The following is a 13,325-nucleotide window of genomic DNA, read 5'->3' on the forward strand; positions in this document are numbered from 1 at the left end:
AATCGCGATCTACGTCCTCTATTATTACTCTCCTGTGTAATAATGCCCCATACCCAACTTAGCTGTTCAGAAGAACTTTCCAACCCTATGCCATGTTGTCTGCATGCAGTAGGCATACTGGATTGCCGCTGTTAGTGGCATGTCCCCATCATCCAGTCAGCCTGCAATATGCCAAAATCATTAACAAAGAAAAGAAAATGAGTGTGCGGCAAAGCACGCGTGATGTTGCTAGTTTTCTACATACAAGCAGTGAATGATGCCTTGCTCATTTATAATTAATTAATGATGGTTTAAAAAATCAGGCATCTGTCTCTGTTGAGATGCTTCCGACCTTCCCCTCACTGCAGATCCCTGTAAAACACTTTACTGAATAGTGCATATTAAATTCGCATATCAATGCCACCAAGCCTGCTTTGAACAGAATAACGTGCTGGTATTTGCTTAAGGTATGATGGTTAAAATAATCTTTACAATGAAAGTTGTGGTGGAACCGTTTGATCTGGCTGCGTTGTATCGACTACCCTATCCTGACAGACCCACATGTATTCACATTATGTTTTATATGTTTAGGAATGTTTTACTGGCAGTGGTTCTTAACCTGGGGTTCGCAGACTTATGGCCTCTGTAAAACCCACTCAGAGGGACTGCGTCTGTTTACAGAATTAAATAGTTTTCGTAGATTAAAAAGAATATATACAGCAGAAAAAAGCAAAATTGAACGTTTTAATACGCTTTGTAAATGTGAAGGGATTTAAAAGCAGTAGCTACAAATTAAACTGGAGGAACCCATAACTTGATCCTTCGGAGGAGCAGCGAAAGAATATCAAACAGAAAGAAGAATCCACGATTGGTGTCTTCAAAAAAAGAACTGCATGCCTTATAAGCAACAAGCATTTGCAATGCAATAGTTCTCGCAGTTACGCAATTTTAAGCTATTGGCATTGTAAATTACAATGCCTTTTATTTATGTTTTTAAAAAGAAAACAAAAATAAAAAGCATTGCCATTTGCAATGCCAATAACTCAAACTTGCGTCAATGCGAGACCTATTGCATTGTAAATGCTTGTTTTAGTATATGGTTCGGTCTCCCCCTGGAGCCCGCTGTGTATTGTGCGATTTACTAATGTTCTATTGATTCAGTATTGTGTGCTTTATGTTCCAATCTCTTGTAGAGATAGTTAATTAATAAATACATATTTTTATATAACTACTGTGTGGTTCTCCTTTCATTTAGTCATTTAGGAGGTGATATTCTGGTAAAACAAGCTGCTTTACATTTCTTCAAGATTAAGCCTCAAGGCTGCTCTCCATAGCTACCACTAGGATAGCCTTCAATAAAGGTTATCTTTGACCTCATACATCATAAGGGTCGTGTGGACTGGAACAAGGTGCCCACTTTAATTAGTGGACAGCATATACCAACCCACCTTCTCACAGAGACTACAAATGGGACTGAGGGAAATCTCTCCTTGTTTCAAGGTCATACAGCAAACCTTTCTGGATACAGGAATCTAGCTTTAAGGGAAGGTTTACTATATCAGTTCACTTGATGAACATGTGGCAGAGAAAATGAGTCAAGGAGCTTGTGGTGCATATAGACACAACTATTCTCTATTTTATACTCTTCGCCAAAATGAGCTTATGATTCTAGAGAATACCAGTTTAGAAGAAGGTGAAGCCACGCTGAGTTATAACCATTCAACTGGCAACAAACAAAAGACAGCTCGGAATATGACTGCAGTCGTGTTTGTGGCTCAGAGGACACAAATTATTAACTCAGTTTCAAGGGAAAATTCAACCTTCTACCCCGTTCCATAATGCCACCCCCCATGAAGCAAAGAGTATTTGTCTTTACGAAATTGCACATAGCTGGAAATCTTTGAATTTAAGAGGTTATATGCAGATTCCTTCTACGGGGTTGTACCATTATTATGGTTGCGCACAATACCAACATGTATTGTTATCCATTTGGACAGGGCATAGCTCGGTGCAATGCATATAATTTAGCAATGTACAATTCCATGCAGAGTTAAGTTTTAGGATTATGTATTCACATATTTTCTTTTGAGGCAAAAGTTTACTATGAAAGAAAACATGTGTACATTTTCTCACACTCCATGTCTGAATATAGCCGTTTGTCTGCAGGGAAATTGTATTTGCTGTCCTCTTGGGAAAGTCAATGCCCTCAATGGCTTACCGTATGCCTACCGTGTCTTCCAGACCCTCCCTCTTATCTTCAGGCATTTATTGTGGAATGATGTCCACAGACACAGACGTTTAGCCGCCTGGGACGTCCTGTGTTAGTAGAGGTAGCAACATTTTGTCAGACTATCCTCTCTCAATCTACGTCCGTTCAGCTTTACATATATTTTCTTTTAAGAACTAGAGAAAAACTACTAAATAGACTTGCTCTAAATTTGAAAAAGTACATAGAATATATTTAACCTTGTGCTCATGTTCGATTTTGTGATCATTACTACAAGGAATAAGTAGGTTTGCAGACCATAGCATCGGAGTGAAAAGGTGTCAGTTCTAATCTTGGTCTTCTCCCATCTTTGACACAAACTTAGGTATATAAAGCATATGTTAACCTATTGAAGAACACAAATACAAATTAACTATCTGTACTGATAAGTATTTTTTTAGTCATAATAATGTAAAATATTGGTTGGAATGAACCATTACAAAGACCTTGCAGTAGAAGTTCAATAACATTTGTTTTGTCGTATTCTTTCTTTTCTTCAGATGAATGGATTAAGTTTGACGATGACAAAGTCAGCATTGTTTCTCCAGAAGACATTTTGCGATTATCAGGTGGTGGAGACTGGCATATAGCATATGTTCTTCTATACGGTCCTCGACGAATTGAAGTAGCTGAAGAAACGGCACAATAATGCTTCATTTTAGTCCTTTTTCTAGGTGTGACATAAATGTTTTTCATTGAACATTTCCTTGCCTTCATAAAGAACATTTTTAAAGATCTGTAATTTGTTAAACAATTTCTTCTTACTGTCTTCCCGACACTGAGGAAGAGTGGGAAGAAAGGTGAGACTAAATTGTAAGGAAATTTCCCTGTGATCAACAGTTTAATCACAAATTGAATTGATGGTTATGGTAATTGGCAGGTGAACATTTAATAAGACTATTTTGCTTTTATTTTTTTATTTTTCTGCATTGACAAATTTTCATATTGGAAAACACCGATCTGATACAACAGTACTTAATAGGCCAGTCTGAATTTCCACATTGTACCACCAATCTGTTCTCAATCATTTCTTTCAGAACCCAAATATTTATTGCACACCTACAAACATTTCATTTGTTGCTCTTGCATGGTTTACACCACAGTACTTTGCCTCCTTTTGCCTTATCTGTCAGTTTTGTCAGTAAAGGTGGTGGTGGTGGGGAGAGTGTTGCATCATTGTAACTGTGCTGCTGCCCATATCCTCTGAAAACACGAGGCCACAATCAAGTATTTGTCCAACATTACCTTCTGAATCGGTCTGTTCTCTTGCTGGCACTTAAACCTCAAAATAAATTGTGATCTACAGCAAAATGTCTTGTATGTTTCTATTTCATATTATTTATTCCTCAGAAATCTGTAGCACCCTAACTTTATTAGTGTAGAAGCATAGGTGTTCCAGATGCCTGAAATAATTAGAAGTGGGCCCCTTAAAGAATTCAGATTCCATCCCTCTATAAAGTTGCCATGCCCAGTGTGTTCAGTTTTCCAATTTGCGTTTTGTCTACACTCAATGTTTTGTCATCGCAACGCCCTACTTATACCTTCCATTTCAGGGTGTTTAATTCAGACAATAGTATGCTCCTCTCATTTGGTAGTGGGAACTTTAATTTCTCCTCCACTTTATTTTTTTAATGACCATGCACTTCTTTCCATTATATTTGTATCTGGGGACTGTCCCAACAAATTGTGTGTGTATATGAATTCACACCCTCGGAATATCTTCAGCATCTGCCTGGGACCTGCCGAAATATTTTGTGTAGATGATGTGGTGTAAGACGTCACTGGTACATTATCTTCTAAATGGATTTCCTATATGAAATGTTCCTAAAAGAGCTGGAAATGGTCTTTCCTAGCTTTATCCTTTCCTTCTCCCATAATTATTGGGACACTGCCCTGTCCCATCTTATCTGCCAACTCTACTGTTAGATTTGTTCTGCATTCCGTCGATCAATTGTGTGTCTTTTGCTTTCTCGCCCTAAGTGCGTCGGGTATGCCCAGACAAGGGTCCCAGGCTCACTGTGCCACTGGATTCAAACTATCCTGGCTGATGAGGGGTGAGACCCTGAAACTAGTCCTAGGATGCTTGTTTCCGGGCCAGGCTTGGCAGTTCGGGCTGGACTGTTCCCATGAGGCACGGGGTCAAGGGTGATTTGCATATGGCCAGGTCTAAACTGGGGTGACATGGTGAGCAATCTAATGATTGATTTAACCATGGTCTCTTGACTGGGGGTGAATGTTTTGATTTGGTCTGCATTCTGTCCATCAATTGTGTGTCTTTTAACTCTATATTCATAGCATGTGTTGGCTATAGATGGATGCGATTAGCATACTCCTGTCATCTAGTATTGGACTCAAATGTTGCAAGTTCTTTTTCTTTTAAGTATTCTGAGTCACAAGGTGTGGTGACTCCTATAGTTTGTATTGCTCATGGTCATTGGCTCCTTTTTAGATTGTTTTTCTCTATCTGGTTCGGATATATTTTCAGAGCCCCAGGATCGAACCTTTGATGCAATTTCACTAACCCTTTGATGACTGCCATACATCACCCATCAATGAAAACACATACAGGACAAGTTGATCACTGATTTTTGATTTCTTACTCCTGCCCGGTCTCAGGCCCGGCTTTACGGCAGCTTCACTTATTTTCCATAATCTTCCCTCACTCGATGCATACGAAATGATGGGAAAGAGGCTTTTCAGCTTCTGCCCCAAGAGCCTCGAAGTACTCCAGACAAGATCATCCATTCTGCAACCTCGGTCCCTCTCCAGACTACGAGGAAAGATCATGTGAAGCATTCCGGTTGAAAAGACTCTTCAACAACGGGAGAGGTGGTGGGCCCACACCACAATGAAGGCACAGCGATCAAAGGTGCACCGACATCTTCGGGGACCCACAGGCATAGCTGCAAGAGGAATCGGTTCTTAAAGCCGAGACCTAGCACGACAGGGACAGAGACATGGAGGCCTAAGGGGCCCCGGTGGATGTCCCTATCCTTCCTAGCAGGGGAGAGGGGTCCAACTCCGACCAAGAAATGGAGAAGTCACAACATATCGCCTTGACTGGCATCATGAGTACAATGGTGAAAGCCTCACATACACATACCCAAATGAAAGCTCAGGAGCAAAGTCAGGCTTGTGGAACCCACTGCCCTCAGGCCATGGAGGAGTCTAATATAGCATTAGTTGATGCTCTTCCCCAGCCCACACTTCCTACTTAAACCGGATGCAGCGACCGCGCACCCGTAATTGTGACTTTTATTTCACTGCTAGTGCGTGGGGGGCTTGTGTTCTTGTTTTTAAAATAACTGATTTGCACTGCTGTTTTTATAAATTTGAGTGTGCGCTACCTTTGACTTCATTTAAACGCTAACACAGTGTCCGTCTGTCAGAACGGACCCGCATGAAGGTTAGCGTTTTAGTTCATGCTCTTCCCCAGCCCACACTTCCTACTTAAACCGGATGCAGCGGGAGGTTGGAGGTCCTTTAGTAGAAAGAAACTTGTGGCGCTGGATAACGCTAAGTGTAATGGTGGTGATCACTGGGCAGTCCTTCATAGTCTCTCCAGGACATGCCCCACTTGCCATTACTGCTTTCACACCAAGCAGACAGCCCCTGTCCCTCGAATTGAGAGAGCGCGCAGAATTCGGGCTGCACTTATTAACTCACGCTCTATGGTTAAACATGCCCTCGATATCCATGAACTTCTTTCGGATAAATTCTTAGATGTGTTATGTATAACTGAAACCTGGCTTATGAATCTTGCTCCCCGGTGGTTGAGCTTGCTGTCCCTTTGGGATATAAAATTGTAAAACCGGGAGAGGGGGCGGGATTGCAGTGGTGTTCAGGGACACCTGGGTCTACTCCAGCAAGGTTTCAGTGGGGTTAGTGGAGGGGGAGGCACTTGACTTTTCCATTGTCATGTCGCCCCACTACACACTGGGTGGCACATTGGTCTACCGGCCCCCTGGCCCTCCCGGAGCATTCCTGAAAGCCCTGGGTGATGTCATTGTTCCCCGTGCCCTACACTTTCCAAATTTCCTCCTTCTGAGCGACTTTAACATCCTTTTAGACTGCCCGGAGGCTACTGACTCCAGGGAACTAATAGACTTGTTTGATCTAGCACAATTAACCCAGTGGATCAAGTCTCCCTCACATAAGGGGGGACATATAATCGACTTGGTATGCTCCAACTTTGCCTTGTGTCCTTCTGACCCCCTTCAGGTCACCTGGTCAGATCATTACTTGGTCCAGTTTTCCTGGACCATAGGGAAACGCCCATCCTCTATAGTCCCGGCCCATAATAAGCCGGTTTGGAAGATTGACATTCCAGCCCTCTCTAAGGCTCTCTCACTGTCATGCCCGTCGGCCACTTGTGATCTTGAAGGAGCTGTAGATAATTTTTCCACCTGGATTAGTCATCGCGTTGGCGCGGTGTTAAAACCTCTTTCCACCAGGCGACTGAGACCCATTCCATCTAAACCATGGTACTAAGGCACTCTTAGAGACCTCAAATTGGGTTGTAAAACACTGGAACGGTGTTGGGAGTATTGTCCCTTGGCCAAAAATGCTCTACGCAAAACCCAGAGAGACTACTATGCAGCCATTGGGGAGGCCGAAGCGTAGTTTCTATGCGGAGCGGATTACTAAAGCTAATAACAATAGCAAGGAGATTTTCTCCATCGTAAGAAGCTTTTTGGCACCCTGTGCTGAACAAACAGCCCTCCCAGTATCATCACAATGGTGTGAGGAGCTGTCTTCTTTCTTTGTTGAAAAAATACAGAATATCCAAGGCAGTCTTGGGTCGGGTTCCCTAGCCCCGAGGGATTCTTCTCCTCTGCCCCTTCTAGCTCCCACTCAATCAGCTCCTCCATTTATGAACTTTTTGCCCATAGCTGGATTGGATACTTTGGCCATCCTCAAATCCCTCAAGTTGGGGGTCCCCGACTGACCCTTGTCCAGCCAGAGTGATGGCTGGGGTCGCTGAGGTGGTCTATCCAGAGGTCAATAAGATTATTAACCTATCTTTACAGACCGCTGTTGTACCTTTGAGTTGGAAACAGGCTAAGCTCCTGCCACTTTAAAAAAACAAAAACGTTCTTTAGACCCGTTCAAACTTGCTAGTTATCGCCCCATATCTCTCCTACTGGCATTGACAAAGGTTTGTGAGAAGGTGGTCTTTCGACAGCTTGAGGCCTATGTGGAAGCTCCCGGTGTTCTCCATCCAGCGCAATCTGGTTTTAGGGCAACATACAGTACCAAGACCGCACTGGTGGAAATCGCTGAGGTGATCAGTGAGTGCCTGGACGCGGGCGGCAGAGCGACCTTAATTCTACGTTACCTCTCTGCCGCCTTCGATACGGTGCCCCATCAATTACTTTTCGCCCGCCTCTCAAACCTTTGCATTGCTGGCCCCACCTGGGATTGGAGGAAATCCTTTCTGGAAAAGTGCACCCAGCAGGTCTGAATGCCTCCTTTTTTAGGGCTCGGGCCTAAGCCACCACGAAGTGGAGGCGGAGCTTCCGAGCTCTTATGTGTTCAAAAAAAAAAATGCAGAAAGGGGTCCGGCTGGCACATTCCGTAGTTTTTAATGGCATCTGCCTAGTGATTCGTCTTCGCTGTGCTGTGTATTTAGTAGCGTTGACGTGATAGGCTATAAGTAATTTACGCGTGCCCGATGTGGCATATTCTGTGCGAGAACGAGCACGGCAGAGTGATTAATCTTAATTAGGAGCTGTCAGAGTGCCCGTGTAATGCAATCCAGATGGTGCGAGCGCGTTCACCATTGCATTGCATGTATCATGCGCGCGTTTAACATTTACCTTTCGCGCCGCAGTCCGTGTTCATCGCATTTAATGCAAGGTATGAGCAGGAGAAGGGGTGGTTAACGGACATTATGGTGGTGCACTACTGCCGAGTTCTCTTGGTGTGGTATTGGTTTGCATAACTTTGGTGCGTTTTGGGCCCATCGAGTGCGGGTTACATACCTGCCCCCACCCCCACACAGAGCACCTGTAATCCTATGATCAGTGGCTACAGACAGGTAAGTCACTTTATCATTTGTGTGCGTTCCCCGGTCCTTTGGAACAAATAGGGGGAATGGATGCAAGCCACTTATTTCTGAACTTCTCATCGGACACTAGGACTCCTATTCAGTAGCACCCACCCCCCGCCCCCCCCCCCCCTTATGAGTGCAGTCGCTATACAGGAAACACTAGTTCGTAAATCCTGATGCGAATGTAAAACGGATGCCTGGCTTCAAAGCCTGTGTTAAGGACAGTCTCTCAGGCACCACGGAGCACCCTGCGGCACTTCAGCCGAGACTGGCAAGATTCCGAGCTATTTCACTGCTGACGTCGCCAGCAAGAAATTATTTCCTCTTAACTTATGTGCTAGTTACTCCAAGTGTACCGGGCCACACTGTTGACTAGATACGGCCTGTGCGTCAACAAACAGGAGCCATATCATTTTTATAAATAAAGAATGCTTCAGTTGGCCGCATAATATCACTTTCGTTACGACAGGAGGGGCGGGTTTCCAGATTTACTTCTGCTCCTTAGTTCTAAACAATGCACAGGTTTAGTTTAGTCTGTTGCTGCGTCACGTTGTTTACTAGGCACATTGAGTATTTCAAAGGACCACGTTCTTCAAGTTATTTGCGTGGTGTCTACCTGGAAGTTCTTGCTTCGCGTTTGTTTTTGCATTATGAATTTGCATCTGATTTGTCATGTGTAGGTGGCCTTTAATTAGGCAGTGTATTTTAAATTGCATTTTAAGTACAGTACACGCATTAAACGGGTCACTTGGCGCTAGAAAAGTGGAGGGTAACGGGAAAACAATCCCACCAATAGAACTTTTTACCACCCCATGTGCAGCTATGATGTGTAGATTTGCTCAAGATGGCACGGTATTTAGCACTTGAATGCAAGAAAGGTTTAAACACCCGCCTCTACTCAGCCTAATGCTGCTGGAACTTTCTGGACTTGCGCAGAGTTCCACGTGGCCTGCCCTGGCCTGTTTTCTCCCCGGCGGATTCCACGCGGAGATAGTCATGCACAAGAACAAAAACCGCGATGTGGAGAGCATTCCAGCAGCGGCTGACTGGCTAAGTCACCTATAGCTTTGGGGTACGTCGGCACTGGACGCCCCGCCTCTTGTAGCAGAGGTGGATGGCACCAGTCCGCCCCCACACGGAGACATTTCCAGACAGTCCTCTGCGCCTGAATATGCTTCTGAGACTGGAATGGGTCAGTCGCATGTCAGTCCCCCCGACGTGCCTGACTTCTCTAGTCCTGCCAGACTCTTAAAGAAACGGGCCAGTCCCAGTGCAATTGACTGTTCCCCAGTACTACCAGCTTTTCCAAGCTAGTTGAGTCTACATATGACCGTCAGACATAATTCCACTGGCCCTTTAGAGACGTGTGGCAGACACTTCCATTACCACACCTCAAAATAACCCAGTCCGCGACTATAGTGAGGGATCAGGTCTCTGCCTGGACGCGCCAGTCACCAGCGCGTTAGGAACCCCATGGAATGGGCTTCTACTTGCCTTGTCCGTGAAGCTTCCCAATAAACAAAAACAGCTATGTAGATTGCGGCGTGTTTTATTTGCCATCACCTTGAGTTGATTTTTACGTACGTTTTTCACACACACACAGTAGTGAGGATGACAATGCATATCTACAGGCTAGCGATGACAGTGCATCTAGGCTAGCAATGACAGTGCATCTAGGCTAGCAATGACAGTGCATAATTACAGGCCAGTGATGACACTTCATATCTTCAGGCTAGTGAAGGCAATGCATATCTACAGGCTAGCGATGACAGTGCATATCTACAGGCTAGCGATGACAGTGCATATCTACAGGCTAGCGATGACAGAGCATATCTACAGGCTAGCGATGACAGTACATATCTACAGGATAGCAATGACAGCGCATATCTACAGGATAGCAATGACAGCGCATATCTACAGGCTAGTGAAGCCAATGCATAAATACAGGCTAGCGATGGCAGTGCATATCTACAGGCTAGTGAAGCCAATGCATATCTACAGGCTAGCGATGACAGTGCATATCTACAGGCTAGTGAAGCCAATGCATATCTACAGGCTAGCGATGACAGTGCATATCTACAGGCTAGCGATGACAGAGCATATCTACAGGCTAGCGATGATAATTCATATCTACAGGCTAGCGATGACAGTGCATATCTACAGGATAGCAATGACAGTGCATATCTACAGGCTAGCGATGACATGCACCGTATATCTACAGGCTAGTGAAGCCAATGCATATCTACAGGCTAGTGAAGCCAATGCATATCTACAGGCTAGCAATGACAGTGCATATCTACAGGCTAGCGATGACAGTGCATATCTACAGGCTAGCGATGATAATGCATATCTACAGGCTAGCGACGACAGCGCATATCTACAGGATAGCAATGACAGCGCATATCTACAGGCTAGCGATGACAGAGCATATTTACAGGCTAGCGATGACAGTGCATATCTACAGGCTAGTGAAGCCAATGCATATCTACAGGCTAGCGATGACAGTGCATATCTACAGGCTAGTGATGAGAGAGCATATCTACAGGCTAGCGATGACAGTGCATATCTACAGGCTAGCGATGACCGTGCATATCTACAGCCTTGCGATGACAATGCATATCTACAGGCTAGCGAAGACAGTGCATATCTACAGGCTAGTGAAGCCAATGCATATCTACAGGCTAGTGATGACAGTGCATATCTACAGGCTAGCGATGACAGAGCATATCTACAGGCTAGCGATGACAGTGCATATCTACAGGCTAGCGATGATAATGCATATCTACAGGCTAGCGACGACAGCGCATATCTACAGGATAGCAATGACAGCGCATATCTACAGGCTAGCGATGACAGAGCATATCTACAGGCTAGTGATGACAGTGCATATCTACAGGCTAGTGAAGCCAATGCATATCTACAGGCTAGCGATGACAGAGCATATCTACAGGCTAGCGATGACAGTGCATATCTACAGGCTAGCGATGATAATGCATATCTACAGGCTAGCGATGACAGCGCGTATCTACAGGATAGCAATGACAGCGCATATCTACAGGCTAGTGAAGCCAATGCATATCTACAGGCTAGCGATGACAGTGCATATCTACAGGCTAGCGATGACAGAGCATATCTACAGGCTAGCGATGACAGTGCATATCTACAGGCTTGTGAAGCCAATGCATATCTACAGGCTAGCGATGACAGAGCATATCTACAGGCTAGCGATGACAGCGCATATCTACAGGCTAGCGATGACCGTGCATATCTACAGGCTAGCGATGACAGTGCATATCTACAGGCTAGCGATGATAATGCATATCTACAGGCTAGCGATGACAGCGCATATCTACAGGATAGCAATGACAGCGCATATCTACAGGCTAGTGAAGCCAATGCATATCTACAGGCTAGCGATGACAGTGCATATCTACAGGCTAGTGAAGCCAATGCATATCTACAGGCTAGCGATGACAGAGCATATCTACAGGCTAGCGATGACAGCGCATATCTACAGGCTAGCGATGACCGTGCATATCTACAGGCTAGCGATGACAGTGCATATCTACAGGCTAGCGATGACAGTGCATATCTACAGGCTAGCGATGACAGCGCATATCTACAGGATAGCAATGACAGCGCATATCTACAGGCTAGTGAAGCCAATGCATATCTACAGGCTAGCGATGACAGTGCATATCTACAGGCTAGTGAAGCCAATGCATATCTACAGGCTAGCGATGACAGTGCATATCTACAGGCTAGCGATGACATAGCATATCTACAGGCTAGCGATGACAGTGCATATCTACAGGCTAGTGAAGCCAATGCATATCTACAGGCTAGCGATGACAGTGCATATCTACAGGCTAGCGATGACAGTGCATACACTCACAAGGAGACCACAGCCAGCTGAGGTGCAATCTTCTCCCACTCACAAGAATGACATCACAGGCAGCAGCAGTGCAAGCTTCTTACACTCACAAGGAGACCACAGGCAGCAGAGGTGCAAGCTTCTCACACTCACAAGAAGGACATCACAGGCAAGTGGTGCAATATTCGCACACTCACAAGGAGATCACTGGCAGTACACACCACATGAACACACTCCATAACACATAGTAACAATACATTGGCATTTACAATGCCATTAGCTCAAACTCGAATAAATCCGAGCCCGATTGCATTTCTAATGCTTGTCATCGACTGCCAAGGAATTGTCTACCGGAGTCCCTCAGGGTTCTACTCTGAGCCCTTTGCTTTTTAATATCTATCTGACTCCTCTTATTTTTCTGGCTGAGGAACTGGGAGCAAAAATAATCGCCTACGCTGATGACACCCAGCTCCTATTTACCTGGAAGGACTCCGACCTGTCAACAGAAATTGCCCAGAACTGTCTCTCGTCTGTGTTTAAGTGGTTGGCCCATGCCTAACTGAAATGCAACGAGGACAAGTCAGAGGTCCTTCTGTACGGTCAATTTCCGCTTGCCTTCAGAGAAAATTTGTGGCCTCCAGACTCCCCTCGACTTAACTCAGAGGGTGCTCCAGCAAAGGACTTGGGGTTCTGGTTTGGAGAAGACCTGGAGTTCTCGGTGCAAATTAAGAAACTCACCCGAGTTTGCTTTGGCACTCTTAAGTCATTAAGAAGGTTCTTCCCCCCGGCGGAGGCATAGCCAGCCAACATGGCGGACACGAATTGCTAGTGCTCCGACATACGACCCCTTATTCTCTTGTAGTTTATCCTCTTGAGGTGTCTCCCGTGATTGTAACGAGCGGGAACGGTGAGATGACGCAGCGGGGAGCCTGTGGGGCCCGGTGGTTCCTGATCGGAAGACGCAGGAGAGGAAACCGGTCCGGCTGAAGCAGAGCGACTCCAGAGGTTAAGGCGCGAAAAGTGCCCCGGGACCCAACGACTGCCGGTGAGGCCTGTGGTGATGATAAGACACTGCCAAGGACGCTGAGAGCTATCCCAGTGCCGTCCCGGCGGTGAATGGCAACCCAGTGAGGCTGGCTGGGTGGTGTGTCTCG

At 45.3% G+C, this 13,325-nt stretch overlaps 1 protein-coding gene across 2 annotated transcripts in view; it reads left to right on the forward strand.

The window, feature by feature from the left end:
* The window catches only part of USP14 (ubiquitin specific peptidase 14), a 325,147-nt gene extending 321,591 nt beyond the window's left edge, over positions 1-3,556 (forward strand). For both annotated transcript variants that reach the window (XM_078687445.1, XM_078687446.1), the window contains one exon: positions 2,746-3,556. In XM_078687445.1, coding sequence (XP_078543571.1) covers positions 2,746-2,894 — 149 coding nt within the window. In that variant the 3' untranslated portion in view covers positions 2,895-3,556. The remainder of the gene's footprint in view (positions 1-2,745) is intronic.
* The last annotated feature ends 9,769 nt before the right edge of the window (positions 3,557-13,325 follow it).

This window comes from Lissotriton helveticus, chromosome 4_1, assembly GCF_964261635.1.
Source record: "Lissotriton helveticus chromosome 4_1, aLisHel1.1, whole genome shotgun sequence".
In the NCBI taxonomy this organism is placed as follows: Eukaryota; Metazoa; Chordata; class Amphibia; order Caudata; family Salamandridae; genus Lissotriton; species Lissotriton helveticus.